The sequence below is a fragment of the Labrus mixtus genome, chromosome 15, assembly GCF_963584025.1.
Source record: "Labrus mixtus chromosome 15, fLabMix1.1, whole genome shotgun sequence".
Lineage (NCBI taxonomy): Eukaryota > Metazoa > Chordata > Actinopteri > Labriformes > Labridae > Labrus > Labrus mixtus.
The window spans coordinates 26,748,766-26,768,223 of NC_083626.1; the positions used below are offsets into that span (position 1 = coordinate 26,748,766).

Genomic DNA, 19,458 nt, shown 5'->3' on the forward strand with positions numbered 1-19,458 from the left:
GCACGTAGCTTTTGTTAGTTTGTTTTAATTGATATTCAAACACGATACGAGCCAACAAGCTACCGCTGCGTACGCGGTGGGATTTGCCGGCGGTGGCGCAAAATAAACGCCAGATATTGTAGCTGTCAGATGAAGAAAAAATAGCTCCGCGAAGTGGCCGTGCAGCTTGCGGGTTGCTAACTAATGCGCAGTACTGCTGCTTCTTGTTTCATGTGCAAGAAAGAAAATCAGCAGGTTAAGTTAATTTGTTGGCTTTTTTTTTGTTTGTTTTTTTCTCAACAATATCCACCACCTCGCTGCATTTCCCCGTTATATATATATACACTGCCAAGGACATTTCTGCAGCTGGTTATGTTGAAGCCACATTATGGGAGACGGGAAAATGTTGAACTTTTTCTGGCTGTAGGGTAGCTACACTGGCCTTGCTGGCATCGAACCAAAAAAAAATCCACAGGGATGGACACTAAACTGAGCAGCCACGACCAAAACTGATAACTATTTGGGAAGTAGTGAGGCTAGCTGACACACTTTGTGCAGCAGTGCATGGTGACACATTTCACGAGTGGGAGTGACAGGTTGTTTTTTTTGCAGGGTTTTTTTTTTTTTTTAACTTGACCACAGTTTAGTCACTACATCGGAGACTTGAGTTAGCTTGCCTGCAGTGCACAGCTAGCTGCCTGTCTTCGTCCCCACATCACGTTACAAACACGGCGTACAGAACGTATTCAGAGCCCGCTCCCGGCCAGACGCACAGGCTGAACAACACCGTCATGGGGGTTCAGGGCTTTCAAGAGTATTTGGAGAAGCGGTGTCCCGGGGCCGCGGTCCCGGTGGACCTCCTGAAGCTTGCACGCACCGCGGCCCGCCAGCCTCCTCACCACCACCACCATCACCCACACCACCACCCACATCACCCCGGGCCCATGCCTCCCCCGCCCCCGCCTGCAAGGATCCTAATCGACGCTGACTCCGGCCTGCAGCGGCTCTACGGCGGGTACCAGACGGACTGGGTGTGCGGGGGCGAGTGGAACGCCATGCTGGGCTACCTGGCCGCCCTGTCGCAGGCGTGTCTGTACCAGGGCGGCCTGGAGCTGGTCGTGGTTTTCAACGGCACGCTGGGGAAGGAGCGCTGGCCCGAGTGGGCGCGGCGAGCTCAGGGCCAGCGACAGACCGCGCAGCTGATAGTCAACCACGTCGGCAGCAAGGCCACCCCGCCCCCACGGGCATGGTTCCTGCCCCCGGCCTGCCTCAGCCACTGCGTCCGCCTCGCCATGTTCCGGTTCCGAGTGCGGGTGAGCAACGTGATCATGAAGTTGTGTTGTTGTAGTCATATGCTCTGCTGTTAATTTAACACTAAGCCCTTTTCTTTTTTTGCACGCCCATTCGTATGCTTGCATCACGCTGTGTTTTAACTCCTTCCACTATACGAGTAAAAAAACTACAGAGATGAGCCAGCCTGGAATTAAATTATTTATTTTTTATACACACATGCAGAATGAATGGCTGTAGTGTGAAGCAAGATTGTATAGCAGCCCAGGCCTGCTCAGCCTAAAGTCACACATTTTTAGTGTCATGATTCGCAAGTCCTCTTTCAACCTGGTTTGATCACCATGGTTACTTTTGCTGCGCACATAACCCTTAGAGGAGCTGGGTTTAGTTCAGAGTTGTGGATGAATATCCACTTTAAATTTTTATCTTTAATCAATTTCCTGACAGTCTTATCTTTGAGCAGCATTTATTCTCAAATAAGGGAATAATATGAAAACTTCCAATTCTTCCAAAAAACTGCAGCATCACATCTTTTGAACCTACATACATACATTAAGTAAAGCAGGAAGTCTGACCCTTTGCACTGTCCCTCCCTTTGTTTTCTTTTCCTGTGTTTGCTTTAGTTTAAAGCTGCTGTGAGGAGTTTAGTACTGATACGTCTTTATGAGCATAAAAGCAAACAAGACAATCAGCGAGAACTTTTTTTCTTCTTCTACGGTTTATTTTAATGCCTTAAATCGGGGCAGGTGCACACTGTCAGACAGTATTTTGTTCTGCATGCTAAGGATTCTGAATGAGTCGATTATGAAAAGAAATCAAGATAATAGATTATTCAAAACTTACACAAGTAGAGTACATGATCAGCTCAGTGATGAGAAGTACCATTTGTCCACAGGGAGTGCCAAAATAGATCGAGACTATCTTGGAAGTTTCTTACAAGAGCTTTAATATAATCATTTTGAACTTCAAAGTGTGCACACATTTAGAAAGTTATGAAGGCAATGCAGCGACTTAAACTGTGAATAATTTAGAGTTTATTTGAATTACATTTGGCCTGTAAACTTGTGCATGTTTCCTCTGTTGTAAAGTTGTGTCAGACCCTAATGCAACTCTTGTCTCTACTTTCCAGTTAATCTCTTTCATAGTTCAAGATTTAAAGCTCTGCTATGTGCCGGTGTCACGTGAAAGATGAACATTAGAGGACTGAGCTCGCATCGAGTGTTGAAATAAATACATTAAGTTACACAAAGCCCGGGCATGTAGTGCTTGCTTGGTGCACCGATCTGATCCGGGCTGAACAGGCCGTTCCTAGCTGAGAGCAGAGCATAAGATTTCTGCCTGTAACTGGCCTGCTCTGCTTGTGTGCACATTCATGACTGTAGTCTACTGAGAGAGGATGGATGTGTTCAGCGCAACAGATTTCTTTTAAAGATGTGTGAAGCGACGGCTGCTTGCCTCAAATCCAGCTATAGAGAGAAACGCACTGTACAACACGAGTGTCTTGTTTAGCCTATATATTACATAACATGAACTCAATGAACCTTTCATGCATTGTTGAACAACTGCTGAGTGGATAGACTATTTATAGCCCCCCCCCGTGCCTCACAGTGGTGCATTCGTAATGAGGTATTTCTTGCAATTCATTTGAGAATACTTGAATAAAAAAAAGTACATTTTGTACATTTGATCAAATGTTTTTTTCTCTTATTTAAAGAAAGTAGGTGAAAGAAGATGTGCTCTATCCACCTTACTCTATTTTTAGCCCGCTGTATAGAATAATGTAAATTAAGTGTGTCAGCTAGCTCCCTAAAGCAGACATCTAACAGGTCAAAGAACGCCTTAAACATGTCTTATAATGGAAATGTGACTCATAGCGTTTTGTTAAAAGTGCAACTAAACTGTTGATAGCCTCTTACAGTTTTCTCCCGTCAACGTCACCCAGCTGTCTCTTTATCTACCCTCCAATCTGCCTGCGTGCTAGTTTGAAAAAAACAAACAAACACACAATGCCATAGTGTATCCTGTTAGAACAGATAAAAAAAACCCACCCACCCACATTACAGTACAGCACATTCTGGTACTCCTTGTGCATGTGCGGCATCTTTACTCACAGTTCCCATGTGTACCTGCTCGTTTTCACTGCTTGCTTTTCTGAGAAACTGAACTATTTCTGCAGCTTTAAGTATCCCCCCTCTGCTTGAATTACACTGTTTACTGACAGCATTGCTGCTCCTCAGCGTGCAGTAATCCTACTCGCTTTACATATTCTGCACGCGTGTTGATTTATTTAGAATGCCCGCTGATTATTACTGTTGTCAAAAATGGGTTTATTATAGTTTTATTTTGGGCGAGTAATAAATTAAATGTTCTGCCGTTTTTTTACGAGTCTCCCTCATAATCGGCTTTTCCTTCCCTTGATGGTTGTGTATTTATTAGAGGGCAGATTCCCAACTAATTAAAAACATTTTCATTACCTAACTGAACCCAGTTATTACATTTCCAGTCTTGATAACTCTGCTTTTAATGAACAGGATCGACGTAACAATTCTGAATACGTAATGTGAAGCTTCCTCGCTCGCTGCTGTAAACGTGCACCTCAACCTGCTGTTAGATTCTGCACGAGTGTGCTCTGAAGCAAACATGTTGCAAGCTGCTCATGTCTACATGACTGGCGGTTATTAGGAGCTGATGGGTGCAGCAGAAACTTTACACTGATGTGTTTCTTTAAAGCAAAGTACGGTTTTTCATGAGCATGGGCCAGACATATTTGTACGTGTACAAAGTGTCAGTGCTTAATGTCGGACTGATCTCTTATCAGAGCTGCAACATGTTTGAATTTCAATAATTAAATTGAAGACCATCCAGTCCGTAATCTTTTAAGGGGATTTAAAAATAAATATTTTCTCATGCTTGTTAGAAGTAAATATTTTCTTATTTCTTTACTCCTGTATGACTCCTTTATACTCCTTTATAAACTGATAGGTTTTAGGTTGTTGATAGCACAACACATATGATGATGTCATCTTTAGCTTTGGAAATATTCATCAGCATTTTTTTAGGGGGGAGGAGGAGGATTAGATTAGTTTCCAAATATTTGGTTTTTAATATTCTGTCAATAACAACTCCATTAATCAGCAGCTGTAAACTTTTATGATGCTTTGTTAGAAATATGTCCAACACTGACACATTGTAAGCCATGTTTCTTCTAGCAGTAAGCTATCGGTTTCCTAAGGAGGTAATCATTTATTTTTGCAGCTACAGCTCTCTGAGTTTGTGTTTTCTGCATCCACAGGTTGTACAGACTTTGGAGGACCACCACCAGGAAGTGCTGTCTCTGTACAGGGACTTTGGTTTCGCTGGCCTCATTGCTCAGGATTCCGAGTTTGCCCTCTGCAACGTACCCGCCTACTTCTCCTCACACGCGCTCAAACTGAGCTGGAACGGCAAGAACCTGACCACACACCAGTACCTGCTGTCTGAGGCCGCCCGGCAGCTTGGGCTCAAGACACAGCACCTGCCCTGCTTCGCTGCTCTGCTGGGTGAGGAGCTGCACAGACACACAAAAAAAAACATTTAATCAAACACGTGAATCCTTCATCTCTTTGATGTTCTCTAACTGAAACACGCACCTATTGTGAGGTGTATTTTTGGCAGCCCTCTGTGTCTGTCGCCCTTATTCATTGACAGAGCAAACACTAAAAGGAGTCTCTCTCTCTCTCTTGCAGGAAATCATATTCTGCCTGATGAGGACCTGGCTGCCTTCCACTGGAGTCTGCTGGGACCAGAACACCCACTAGCTTCTCTCAAGGTAACATATGTTCAAAAGTCCAAAGTCCACTGCAAAGCACAGCTTCCTCAAGGAAAATATTAGCTGAGATAATCACTTAATGCTGCAATTTGTCCAATAATTACAAGAGTCTTGATTTGACTTGTATGTAAATGAAGCAGAGCTTTTTCTTTGGACATGATTTTATTTCTGATTTTCTCTTTTTTACAACTATTTTTAATAATGGAGTGGATAATCGAGTTGAGCTTATATAGCGCTTTTACACCGCAGGTCACAACGACACATTCACACACTGATGGTAGAGGCTGCTGGGTAAAGTGACCCATTGGAAGTAACTAATCCGATTCATACACATTCACACTTCGCTGACAAAGCAGCGGGAGCAACTTAGGGTGTAACTAAGTGTCTTGCCCAAGGACACGTCGGACATGTGGCTGAAGGAGCTGGGGATCGAACCCCCGACCTTCTGGTTGAGAGACGAATGACTCTACCAACTAAGACACAGCCGCTGTTTAGATGAAAAACAGCTTCTCACTAACAGAAGCCTTTAATTATTAAACATCCTCAAAAATGTAAACTTAGGCGGATGAGTGGTTAGTTTGCGCGCCTCATGTACAGAGGCTGCAGTCCAGGAAGCGGGTGCACCAGATCCGACTCTGACCTGCGACTACTTTTTCGCATGTCACTCCCCTCTCTCTCTCTCTCTCTCTCTCTCTCTTTCCCACTCTATCCACTGTCCTGTCTCTCCAATTAAGCCCCCTCAAAGCCCTAAAATAAATTCTTAACTTGTATTTCTGTCTTTTGCTGAAAGATAATCGCACACTAACTTGGAATAATTTGACCTTCATTGCAAATAAACGTCGTAATGCAAGTTAGAGAGAGTGAAGAAATCTTTGGATCTACTCCTCCTCTCATAACGTTCATCTCTAATCCCATATGTTCTCACAAACAGCAGCGTAAAAAACATAAAACTGATAAAGATTTTTGTCGCATTTGGACAAAATAGCATCTTCATAATAAGACAATTACACCAGAATCAAGCTGTTGTTTTTATTTTTTCCTTCACAACATTTAGTCCTCTCCGCATACTAGGCTGCGAACATACGGCACAAGTGAAATATATGAAGTTTTCACAAACAACAACATTGAATACGGGATGCGGAGATATTGCACCGTCTCGCTCTCTTTGGTGAATAGTGGTCAGGGTACGAGTGTGATAACAGACGTGGAGGTGGTGTGATCTGTGAAAACAACAAACAGAGTGGGCAAAGGAAACACAACTTTACTGCTTGCTACGGCCTTTATGTTGGTGTTGTTTTCAGATACATGTGGTTGTACCAGAACTCCTGTAGCAGCAGCAGCACATAATCTGTGATCGAGACATGCGTTGTGTCTGAGGGTACAAGCTTCATTTAACTGTCAGTGCTGAACTCCATGAATAAAAGCAGTGACCTGCAACAACCGAGGGAATTTACGTCTTTTTGAACACGACCTAACAGATTAATTAAATGTGTTTCTCCGGAAGCGTGTAGAAGTGTGGGGTCTCACTATGAGTCAAAATATTGTGTCTCATTTGGTGATTGTAAAGAGTAAGGCCCCGTGTCCACCCAGCAGTTTTTTTCTGTTGTGACTTTATCTTGTGTCCTCCTGTCCTGTTAACTGTGCAAAAGGAGGCCGACCCACTTACTTTCTACCCAATCTACCTACGGGTACAAATCAGGGCCCGACCAATATCGATATTGGGGAAGAGAAAAAAATCCAATACAGATATATCGGCCGATATCTCTCTTAGATCTACGTTCAATCTTTAGAGATAGATAGATATAGGTATGCACATTTATAGCTTGATTCCTTAAATGCAGTTATCAAACACTTGCGGAAAAGATATGTAATGAAGACAAGATGGTCACTCAACTGGGGAGTAACTAAGTCACCGCTTGACACTCTGGAGAGCGATAATGCTTGTTGTAATCCGTATAGCGCCCTCTGCTGGTGAAAGAGAACTGCTAGTGTAATGCAATGAAACTCAAATGATGGTGAATAAATCTAGAAATATCTGCGATAACATTAGCCGTTACTGACAGTCACTGGATATGCTAATATCGGTCGGGCTCTAGTACAAATAAAGGTTTCTTTTTGAAATGAAGACACTCTTTGGCGTCTGTCTTCTTCCTGTAAACCATGACATTTTCCTTCGGAAGGTTTTCATGTGATCTCAGGTTTCTGTGCGTTAAAACCTTTGAATTGTTTCCATCTCAGGTGCGAGCCCATCAGCTGGTGCTGCCGCCCTGCGAGGTGGTGATCAAGGCCGTCTCGGAGTACGTCTCCTCCATCAAAGACCTGGGAAACCTCGACGCCATCGCCAGAGATGTCTTCAAACAGTCACAGGTTGGTCGTCATGTCTAGATGCTTCTTTGTTTTTTGTCAACATCTTCATTGGGTTTTAATTTTAATTTGACAGACTTTCCAAAAAAACAGTTTTGACACAGAGAATGAGCACCTGTCCTGACTGTTCAAACAGCGCTCTAGTTAATGGTTTACAGGGTCACCACTGTTGACACGAGACCTGAGTCAGCATCGGTACTTCCTCACACATCGATGCTGACCTATAGAATTACACCACACCTCGTATGAATCCATGTGCTAAACAGGATTATGTCGTTTCATTTCAACATAAGTAGCTGCTGCAACATTTTCAGTGTTTCTGACCTGTAAGAGATGTCGGTTTGGTTTCAAAATAAAATAAAACTTGGTGCACAAGTAGCTCCCCTCGATAAGCGCACTCTTTGTTCTCTAGCTGTGTCAGGTTTCTTTATTCTTTTCTTTTTTTAAGATTTATTTTTGGGCGTTTTTTAGTGTAGAGATAGGACAGTGGATAGAGTCAGAAACCAGAGAGAGAGTGGGGAATGACATGAGGGGGAAAGAAGCCACAGTTCAGATTTGAACCTGCGCCGCCCGCTTGGAGGAGAACAGCCTCCATACATGCACTAACCAATGCGCCACCAGCGCCCCCATAGCTGTGTCATTGTTCACAGAGCAGTGTTAGACTAACGACGTGACGTGCTGTAAAATACACAAAATCATCTCAAATCACAAAACTTAACTGCGATGGAGGAGGAAAGGGTGAAAGCAGAGGAGGAAAGCAGCTTTTAACTTCTGTGTGAAAATCTTAGGTTCCATCTCCAGAGCGTGTCACCAGCGCCACTACGCCCTGCTAGGTTTCAAATACGCTGAGAGTCTATTATCGGCAGGGAACGCTGCAGACACTCGTCAAGCTGCACAGAATATGACAGCCCGGACAGGAAGTCAGACAAGGAAGCGCAGAGAGCATCTGGTGAATTTCAAAATAAAACTCAACATATGGACTCGCGATCACGTTTTTTCATCACTTTAGCAACATTATGTCAACACAGGCACCGAATGAACAACATGAGGAACATCAGAAAGACAAAGCAACGTTTTTCTCTTTATTCCCGTGTGATCTTGGAAGTTCTCCTATCATGTGTGTACAGCTGATCATTGTTTCCGATGAGATCACGTTATAGAAAAGGATCCAGTGTGGCAGGGCGCCGTCCGACGGAGCAAGAAATCCCTTTTCTGAAAATGAACGATGGGAGAACTGGCAAGCAGTGGTTTTAAATAATTTCCCTAAACAATATTCAAATTAGTTTTTCAAATCCGTGACTTCACTCGACTTCATTCTCGTGTCACAGAGGGGACAATTAAGAAAACTCATTATGTCAAAAAGGGCAACAACAGCATGTCGTGTAATCAACACAATCATTTTGTTCCCTTTGTCTCTTCAGTCTCGCATGGAGGACAAGGTGGAGCGATTCAAGAAAGCTGTGGAGTATTTCTCTGCTGCCTCCAAACCACGCTCGCCCAACATGGGGCCCTCGTCTTTCATCTGTGAGTGTGAAGGAAACAGAACCGACCGCCCCCGCAGCGTTATGTAATCTTTGTACATCTTAATTTACACCGTTCTTATTTTTGTCTTGTCCATGCTGTATGTAGTACCTGGGTTTGGACCCAATCCTTTTGGGGGACCACCTGGCCACATGGGACCGATGCAGCCTGGAAAGAATCAGGTAGATCCCGTCGTTCTTTGTTTGATGTGTGGTTTGTAATCTGCTCAATGAAATCCCCTTTGGCATGAGCTCATATGAGAGGAAAATTGGCTGTGAGGGTGCAGTCCTTTCATCCCTTAACATCTAAAATAAGATGGCATGAGTTCCCATCCCCTCTATCTTCTCCCCTAACCCGTCCCTCTTCTCCTTTCTTTCTTCCTCTTTCCAATCACTGTCCTTTCTTCCCTGTCCAGTTCCCTCCTCCCCAGGTACTGGGGTTCAAGCCACCCTATCAAAATGCTCCATACGGACCCGGCTCCACCCCTCTGTTCCAGAACCCACCGCCGTCCCAAGACTGCAATGACTCACTGACCGGCAAGATGGGCTTCTCAGACTGGTCCGCGCCGTACGATTCCACTCAGGGAGGAAATCGAGTACCCAACCATCACACCGGCACTCAGTCCGGACCTTCTCCGTCTCCCTCCTCGTCATCGGACGGAGATGAACCCAACGACAGCAACGCAAAGTAAGACGCACTGACAGGAAAGAGTTCAATATTGTACATTGTAACGAGGCTGGAGTGATTATGATACACACTTGAGGCCCGGTCCTCCAGTACTGCATATGCGTACATGTTTTTATTTTTTTATTATTTTTTTATTTAACCTTTATTTAACCAGGAAAGAAACTCATTGAGATTAAAAATCTCTTTTTCAAGAGTGTCCTGGCCAAGACAGGCAGCAAAACATTAACAGAGTTTCACACGGACAACGAGCAGCCAATCTTTCAAATACAAAATAATTAGATAATAATTAGAAATTAGACATTAAAAGACACAGATAACAAATCTGAACAGCAAAATGTTTGTTGAAAATCATCCACAAATACATCAGGAAGAACATCTACAGCCAGATGAATCTGCCTCCAAGTCATTTAACTTCCTCTTAAAAGCATCCAACGAGAGAAGTTCATTAAGTTTCAGCTCTTTTTGGAATTCGTTCCAAGTAAAGGGAGCAGCAAACTTAAACACCTGTATCCTTAAAAATCTACGGGCTTTGATAATGTGTTCGACCCTCTCTGCTTCCATCCAGAGCCTTTTTAAAAACAGCTGCGATCATTTCTTGGACACTTGTTTTCTTTTCTCTTCCTCTAGTTTTTGGCACCTCGGCGTGATGCCGTCTAAAACTCATGAGCGTTTAGGACGTTCTCTGTGAACCCAAAGTTTCCCCTCACAACTGAATGAAAGAAGCAGACGGGTCTTGTGTCTCTGTCTTGTCATCTTGCTATCATATATTTGACTTCTGGGTGTGTTTTGTAGAATCGACATCCTCTTCTTCTTTTTTTGTTTAAGGACGCTCACTCACACTAGGCAATCGGTGCCAAATCGCGTTTGACCCCCAAAGTCCAGTTCGTTTGTGAGCTCATGCACGGTACACTTCATTGGCCGTGGCATAGGCATGTTCACCAACGAGCGCAGACATGAACTATAATCGATCCCGTCTTCCATTATGGAGAAATCTATGAGTGTTCTGATGTATCCGACCAAAAAGACTCAAAATAAGCCACAAAGTCAGTAAAGTTTCTGACTGTCATATTCTCTGTGTTGTTCTCCGATGTGCGGACAATGAGTCGACCGAGCGTCCCTTTTAATTATTATAAGTCCGCCTGTCTTGTAAACTAAGTGTTGTATTACGACGTCATGTACAAGAGGTAACCGTGCCATGTGTGATTTCCTTTTTTCTCCACTCAGACATTGTTATTCTCTATCTGTTTTTTATCCTTTTAAACAGTTTAATTCATTTCATAGATCAATAATTTAAGCTTTAAAATGATATGTTTTTGAGCCAAGATTTTCAGTTTTTTCGATCGAGTAACTTGTGAAAAATAAACTGTTTTTAATGTAGAAGCCACACGTGTTTATTTATCAGCTTTAAGACGAATAGTATTATCTGAAGGTATCGGTTTCACCCGATAAATTGAAAGATTCAGGTTGGGACCCAGACGTTTGATCGGGACATCCCCTAAAGACAGTTACAGATATCTGATGAATCCTTCCCATAATTCAGTGCATCATCCTCAGCTCTGTATCCACGTACACCTGTAGACTGGCTGACTTTTCATCAACAAGCTTACGGTGTAAAGCAGCCAGCTGCAGCTTAGCATTTGGGGGATTACAGCTACTGAGGAGGATGTGGAGGGCGGAGCAGCAGGAAAAACAATACGCTGCAGATAAACTTGTGATTCAGATTTTTGTCTTTCCACATGTTTAGTTAAACATCAGATAATAAGAATAGAACACTGTGGACTTGATGTAGAGTGACTCGTTTCTGAGAGGCAAATTTTGCTGCTGATTGTCTTTTTCCAGACTTGTGTCACCTCACAAACGTCTGTGAGGAAATGCTCATTCTGCAGAATCTCTGTTATGATGTAAACACACACGCAGACGTGATGAGCGCCCGACCACGTTGACTAAACACTCCCATGAACCCCCCCCCCCCCCCCCTCTCTCTTTCTCTTTCAGCCATTTGACGGACAAGCCCTCGCGGTGGGAAGATCCTGCCGGAAGGGGGGGCTCGGCCTCTGGAGACGGTTCCCAAGGCAACGGGAGCGGGTCAAACATTCCGTCACTGTTGTCTATGGCGACGCGGAGTCACATGGACATAACCACACCCCCTCTGCCTCAGGTAAAAACACACATCTCAAACCTTTATACCTGGCAAAAAAAAAAAAAGAAGATTTTTCACCATGATTCTTGGATCTCTATCACAGGTCAGCGCTGAGGTTCTTCGTGTAGCCGAACACAGACACAGAAGAGGACTGATGTACCCCCAGATTTTCCACATATTGACCAAGGTACACACACTTCTTACTGTTCTTATAGTGTCATCATTCGAATTTACAGTTTTTTTATGACTAAGAAAAGGAAATATTTTGTTTTGTATCACCCTGTCTAGGTCAAATAAATCTATTAAAATAGCAATTGTGGTATTATTTTAGCCAACTTGGAGCTCTTTGTCCTCCCTCTAATTTCTCTTTTTGTTACCCTCTCCTCTCCTCTCCTCTCCCCTCCTCTCCTCCCTCTCCTCTCCTCTCCTCTCCTCTCCTCTCCTCCCTCTCCTCTCCTCTCCTCTCCTCTCCTCTCCTCTCCTCTCCCCTCCTCAGGGAGAGATGAAGATGCCAGTGTGTATAGAGGACGAGTGTAACTCCGAGCTGCCGCCTGCCTCTCTGCTGTTCCGCGCCGCCAGACAGTACGCGTACGGCGTCCTCTTCAGTCTGGCAGAAACACACCGCCGCCTGGAGAGGCTCGCTCTCCGCAAGAGGGCTCCCCTGGAAGGTCAGTCCTCCACCAAACGTAAATGTTTGGACTGTACACAAGCTCACGTCTGTTCTCTCTTACTTGTGTCTGGTAATGCAGCAAAAGGTGAACTCTTAATATTTTGTCACGTTCAGAAAAAGTGGACATGGAGAATATATTTGTTGTAACCGAGCTGCAGCTTCTGAGGATGGAAAATGAATCCCTTTAGAGCCTCGTAATAAAAAGACAAACTTTAAAGCAGAATGATCAGATTTAAGCCTCTTTAGCTCATTTGCTTTTGCATGTGCTACAACTTTCCCAGGATGACTTTATATTCAAGTGCCAGTTTCATGTGTCAGCTTTTTGGTAGGTGAACTGAAAACTAGAAGCTGCTGGTTTTAAAACCACAGTGTTTTTGTTGGTGCTTGGAGGAGATACTTCACCAGAAACTTCCATGAATAAATTAAAGAGTCTGCCGTGTAAGAATGACGACTAATAGAAAAATCTGTGTTTAAAAAAAAAAAAATCTGTGTTCAAAGGGTAGACGCTCTGCTGTGCTTTGTGATTTTATGAGTGAATGTACTTTTTTTACATTCTTAGACAGTCTAGTAATATTTTTCACATCTCAAGAACAAAGGCTCTGAAATGAAAAAGGTAAAACATGAGACTCCTGCTGGCTGCTGGAGGAGTTTTTGTTTTGGGGCGTTTGCTCTGCAGGAGCAGAGATCTGATGCTAACCAGAGGAGTGAATATTTGATGCATCATTGATAGTTAGTGTTTGAATAGATTAGAAACATTCAAAATTCAGATAAAATTCTGACCATAATCACTGGGCGAAATAATAAACACAAAATACTAGCTGGCCCACACCATGCCATTAAAATACTATCTGTGGCTGTTTTTTTTTTTTTTACTGGTCTCTTCATGAACAAAGAGTGGATTTCTCATGATTAAATATCTGCTGATATGTCACAAATGACGGGTGGCACTCGTTTAGCTTAGTGGAGTTTTTGTCATTTTGCAGAGCATACGGGTAAATAATGTGAGAAATGATGTGTATCTGTTGCAGGGTCTGTTATGGTTCATAATGACTTACTGATACATAAAGGTGTAATGGAGCCATTATTAATCATATAAGTTACAAATGTGAAATATCCACCGTGAGAAAGGTTTGTTCTCCACTGTGGGGATAACAACACTACTTTTATTTCTTGACTTTTTGGCGACTGGTGGTTTTCCAATCACCTGTTTCTGACACACTGAACATCTACAGTCCCTGGGTTAGCTGCGTCGTTACAACACGAGTACACCAGCGGGATCAGTGAACACCTTCAAAATAATTTCCCTTAAAGCCATGCACATGTTGATCCCCACACTCCTCTCTCCTCTGTGTTTCAGTTCCTCCTGTGATCGTCAAAGAGTGGAGCAGCGGCAAAGCCAAGTCGGCCCTGACTCCCGAGCTGGTTCCGGCCCTCTGTTTCCGGGAGTGGACCTGCCCCAACCTGCGCCGCCTGTGGTTGGGTCGGGCCAGCGAGGACCGCTCCAGAAGAACCAGGGCCTTCCTGGCCTGCCTACGCTCTGACTGCCCGGCCCTCCTCAACCCAGCACAGGTCCCACAGCATCTGCTGCTCATGTGCTGCGTGCTCAGGTATGACAGGCTCGATTTACAACCACTGGCTTTAGGTTACTCTAGTAACTTAAGATCTGTGTGTGTGTTCTTAACACAGTGTGAGGAGCCTCCTATTAGAGAGAGAGACTGAGGATAATGTAGAAAAAGTAGAAAAGCATCTTTGCTGGAATTAAAAACCTGCAGACATATTGGTACAAACTAAGATCGTCTGCATCTGCATCTGAAATTAAACTGATTTAAACCTTTATGACAAGAAGAGAGTGCGTTGAAACATGCGGTGACAAAGACTCGGTTGTGGGGTGACACTTAAGAAAGGCTTTTAGAGTTGGCACTATTCTGTTGTTTGTTTCCTGACTGGAAAAGCTAATGGGCTTCCGGAGTCTTTTAATACGCAGTGCTGCTGCTAATCCTGTATTGTGTAACTACAAGCTTCTTTTTGATGAAGCCACATTTCAGTACTTTTTTTTTTTTTGGAGCTGTCAGTGATATGTAGACATCAGCACTCTGTAGTTGTGTTTCTCTTCACTGAACTTGTTGTTTGTTTTTTTTGTTGCTTTTCTTAGGTATATGATGCAGTGGCCTGGAGGAAGAATCCTTCAGAGACATGAGCTGGATGCTTTTCTGGCTCAGGCTGTTTCCAGTCAACTCTATGAACCCGACCAGCTACAGGAGCTCAAGGTGAGACCCCAGTCCTCTGGCCCACATGGATGGACAACCATTGATCAATATACAGATGTTCCTGCACACATTTCTCATTTCATTTCTCGTCTTTTTTTCACTCTTGATTAGTTCCCTCTTTGCAGGGTGTTTTTTGTAGCTGTTCACAACATTATTTTGCAAACCCACATCGTCAGCCATTCATTCAAGAAGTTGCAGCCAATTCATTTAGCACATTCATTTCCTCCAGATCAGTGTGTCCTACTGAATCACAACTGGGTCGTCTATTTGTTAATCTTTTAACAACGACATCCTTGACTTTGCTGGATAAAAAATGAGAATGAAAATGTGTCAAATTGGTTGGCATACAGGAATGCTTTGATTTGTTATACTAAGTGGAACTGAAACTAAAAAAAGAAAGACAAAGGCGTCTGTGTATTTCACTCCAGAGTCCAGACACACACAGCCAAAAAACAAATCAGCGTCTCAGGACCGGCAGAGTCTTTTATATCTTAAAAATATAAAAGGAAATTCAAGAATCCATGCTTTCAGGTTTTATTTTTCTATCGTTTTCTTTAGATACGGTGTGAAATAGCGCTGGTTTACTTGGTTTACAGAATCTAAATACCCTTCTGTAACACAGATCCTTCACAGAATACGGTTTCTGCACACAGAAACACTTTAAACTAAATCAGAGCCTCCTCAGACTCGGTGAAGCAGCTGATCTTACTACACTCTGGAGATTAATTCAAGTAATATCTGTGTCTCAGTCAGACTTCTCTTGGAAGCGTCTGATGTGTGCGCCCACGTACCGTGTGTTCGAGACATCATGATTCACAACTCTTGTTCACTGACACTTATATTATTCTCGTCATCGTGCTGCTCCTCTCTGCCTTCAATCTAAATAAAAGAAAGAAAAAAAAAAAGCTTTAATTCTCACGTTTCTGTGTTTGCCGATAGGTGGAGAAGGTGGATGCCCGCGGCGTGCAGCTCGCCTCTCTCTTTATGGCCGGCGTCGACACGGCGCTGTTCATTAATGATGTGTGCGGCCAGCCGTTGCCGTGGGAACACTGCTGTCCCTGGGGCTTCTTTGACGGCAAACTTTTCCAGAGCAAACTGGCCCGGGCCGCCCGCGACCGAGCAGCCCTGCTGGACATGTGTGAGGGACAGGTACGTACCTGAGAGAGAGAGAGAGAGAGAGAGAGAGAGAGAGAGAGAGAGAGAGAGAGAGAGAGAGAGAGGAGAGGGAGAGGGAGAGAGAGAGAGAGAGAGAGAGAGAGAGAGAGAGAGAGAGAGAGAGAGAGAGAGAGAGAGAGAGAGAGAGAGAGAGAGAGTTCCTGTGGCAGCGTGGTGATGATTCACGGATCTGATCGAAGAGTGAGCTCTCAAAGAATCAGTCGGGAAGACTTTTGTTGGAACTGGGTTGTTTAGACAGACACAGTTTAGCTACAAAAACATAAATTCTAAATATGTTATAAGTCAAAAGAAAACGTAATTTAAAGAATCTGTAAACTGAGGCGAGGCGACGCTCTCGTGCCCTGAATCTACAACTTGTCAAATTAAGTCCTCAAACATGTCATTACATCAAACTACTTAATTGATTTTTACTTTGGCAGACATTGTGGGACCTTTGAGATGCCATCTTTGAAAGGTCGTTTTTGCCATCAGGAGTTTTTGTTCTTTGCTCGTGCGTGTAGTGAACATCACCGCTACCCAACAGAAAGAAGCAAACTGGGTAGACGGATAAACGTGGAGGAGACTCCGAGGAGAGCTGCTGTCAGCGTGTGCTAACTGAATGACAAACAAAGGCTCAAACACTCGTGTTCTCTCAGGACTTTGTGTGAGAGAGTTGGGGTAAAAGTTTGAAGCTGGGAGAAAGGAAATGTCTGTCGAGCTTGTTAATGGTAACTCGGCTATTAATAAACTAATCCCTGCACACTTGAAGACAGATAGTTAAATACTTTATTCATCCCCTGGGGGAAATTCAGGAGTGTCCCATAGCTCACAAGTTAGAAAAAATAGAACGAACAGAGAAAACAAAACATCAATATTAATTTAAAACTGCATGGATATTAACAAATACTAAAAGTCTTTATATTCCTAAATGCTTCTTATGATGGCACAAATCACCACGGTGTGAGGGAGAGAAACAAGAAGAAGGCAGCTACAGCCAGAATCTATTCATCCTACATTATTTGTTTTTCCTGGAGATTTTCAACATGGAGCAGGACGCAAAATAAAAGTAGTTAAAGTAATATAAATAATAAAGATACCAAGTCGTTATAGTAACTTTAAGCTCGTCATCAAAAGTGAATTAACCTTTTGTGTCTTGAGAATGTATATTTTAATTTCTGTTGACCAAATTACGATGGTTAATAAAGGAAAGCTGAGCCACATACTCATCCTGGACAGACTCGGTTCGTCTCTCCTGACTCCCAGGCTGTGTGGAGTTTTCATACAGTATCAGTCACACGTTGTGTTTCTGCTCCGCAGGAGGAGCTGGTGTCCAAGGTGGAGAAGATGCGTCAAGCAATCCTCGAGGGCATCAACCTGTCTCGCCCTCCTCCTCCTCCCCCTCCTCTTCCACCTCCTGCCTTCCTGCCCCCAGCCATGGTGCCCCCTTTCTACCCCATGCCTCCTCTCTACCCGCCTCGCCCCATGGGCGGCATGCCCCCCCATCACCACCCGCATCATCCACATCACCCCGCCCAGCACAGACCCAGAGCCTTCCCAGGTACTGAGGCAAACTTTGACTTTTTAATGGTTTCAACATGTTCTTTTCTTTCTCTGAAGTCCAAACAGATGACATCTCTTTAAGCTTTAAATATCTATGTTTAAATCAGTCAGGTGTTTATGGATGCACTTAAAATAAACTGATGATGGTGATTTAAAAAAAGTCACATCTTGAAACAAAAGAGTAACAAACACCTTTAAAAATTTTTTTTTGCTTTCTCTCTTAGTTAAAGTGTCAGTGTGTGATTTTCCTTTGCAAGGAGACGAGACAGTTTATTTGTAGCGCCTTCCAACAACAAGATAAATTCAAAGAGCTTTTTTTAAAGTCTTAATATGTGATTTTTCACACTTAAATGTAGAAATCAAGTATATCCTCTGAAAATAACTCTGTGAGTCATGACTGTCTACAATGGGTGTAACACCCGAGTCCCACTGTCTGTGATGTTTTCAGAGTTTTCAGAGTCCTATCTTCAGTTTGTTTACATCGCCCGGATGGCCGGCTGACTCCTCCCCTCACGTATAAAAGTTGTTTAATTGAGGGACTAGAGAAAAGAAGAATAACATACTGTACTCACTGCTTAACTGTGTTTCTAGATCACGCTCATTTCAGGTAAATTTACATGCAGTGTGAAGATACGAGCATAATGAAGATCACTAGCATTAGCATGCTAACACAACAATGCAGCGCAAGTTGTTTTGGTTTCATGCTGGTGCTCAAGGGCGACATCTGCTGGATCAAAAAAAAATTGCATATAAAGCCTTTAAGACTTAGAATAAAACAATATGAAAGAAACACAATGCAATATAGAAAAATATATAAAGGCAGTGTTAAGGATTTTTAGTTTATCACAGTTGATGTTACTGCCCATGAGTCATTTCCTGTCAGTATTATCAGGATTTCATTTGTCCTAATCTCACAGAAATGTCTACCGTGCTCTAAGATGATTACAGACGGTCACTGCTGTATACAGGGAGTGTGTGTTTGAGTTAAAAGAAGTTTGTCTCAGAAGTCACTTTTCCTCTTTTGTCCGCAGGCATTCAGTCCATCCCGCCTCAGGGAGGGAAACTGGAGATAGCCGGCATGGTTGTGGGCCAGTGGGCCGGGAACAAACCAATCCGTGGGAGAGGGGGGTTCAACATGCAGGTGGTGTCGGTGGGCGCAGGGAGAGGGTGAGTACGATGAAGACCCGCCAGCCTACACGATTAACAAGCTGAAAACAGCAGCTCGATTAGATTCAAACATTAATGCTGCAAAATGATGACGAATTGAAAACTTTAAAAAACAGTTTAGTCACAGCGTTGAGGTAATTTTAGCTCCTATTTAACCTCATCTTTGTATATCCAAGATAGGTATATAGTGTGTAAAAACATCAGCAGTGGTTGCCAACAAATTTGGATTTTGACAAACTATTATTCTAAACAAGAGAAAACAACAATCTGGTTTCTGGCTGCATGGAAATGTTGACAGATGCTCCAACTGTGGTGTAGTTATCAGTCAGCAAAATGTTTATTTTTGCATCATCATTGAATGCAGGGTCACAAAGTACAGAGGGAGCGCAGATGGCCGTGGTCCAGAGAATACAAACTGCCTCTGGGATCCTTTAATATATGTGAAATCTGTTCTTGAACACTGATGGGAACGAAGCCTGATAATTTGTGTTTCACATCCTTTTCATTATTCTGTTTGTCGTCACAGGAGGGGTAAAGAGATTCCAGCTAAAGTGAGGGGAGTGAAAAAGACGCCTTCCAACAGATCACAGGTACGACACAAGCAGTAGACCGAAGCCCTTTGGTGTGGTCATACTTTAAGTCAACATCCCATTCGCTGTTTATCCTGTTAAATCTGTCCGTCTCTCCTCCTGCAGACGTCGTCATCCCCGACATCCAGCAGCCCCCCGAAGCCGTCAGAGGAGACGGTCTCCACGCCAGAGGTTGCCACTCAGCAGCTGAACGGCAGCTCAGCAGCCTCCGCCATCGGTCAGCCCTTGGAGCTGGCCCCCCTGGCCCAGCCAATCCCGTG

General features: G+C 43.6%; 1 protein-coding gene across 2 annotated transcripts in view; it reads left to right on the forward strand.

The window, feature by feature from the left end:
* The first annotated feature begins 670 nt into the window (after positions 1-670).
* Positions 671-19,458, forward strand: part of fam120c (family with sequence similarity 120 member C) — a 25,159-nt gene continuing 6,371 nt past the window's right edge. For both annotated transcript variants that reach the window (XR_009675963.1, XM_061058199.1), the window contains exons 1-17: positions 671-1,292; positions 4,562-4,808; positions 4,995-5,077; positions 7,316-7,444; positions 8,863-8,965; positions 9,071-9,144; positions 9,378-9,649; positions 11,645-11,807; positions 11,893-11,976; positions 12,286-12,457; positions 13,817-14,066; positions 14,612-14,726; positions 15,666-15,875; positions 17,199-17,439; positions 18,473-18,608; positions 19,135-19,198; positions 19,304-19,458. The exon at positions 19,304-19,458 is cut by the window's right edge. Coding sequence is in view for 1 of the 2 variants with exons in the window: in XM_061058199.1 (XP_060914182.1) it covers positions 771-1,292; positions 4,562-4,808; positions 4,995-5,077; positions 7,316-7,444; positions 8,863-8,965; positions 9,071-9,144; positions 9,378-9,649; positions 11,645-11,807; positions 11,893-11,976; positions 12,286-12,457; positions 13,817-14,066; positions 14,612-14,726; positions 15,666-15,875; positions 17,199-17,439; positions 18,473-18,608; positions 19,135-19,198; positions 19,304-19,458 (3,020 nt within the window). In the remaining variant the exon portion in view is untranslated. The remainder of the gene's footprint in view (positions 1,293-4,561; positions 4,809-4,994; positions 5,078-7,315; positions 7,445-8,862; positions 8,966-9,070; positions 9,145-9,377; positions 9,650-11,644; positions 11,808-11,892; positions 11,977-12,285; positions 12,458-13,816; positions 14,067-14,611; positions 14,727-15,665; positions 15,876-17,198; positions 17,440-18,472; positions 18,609-19,134; positions 19,199-19,303) is intronic.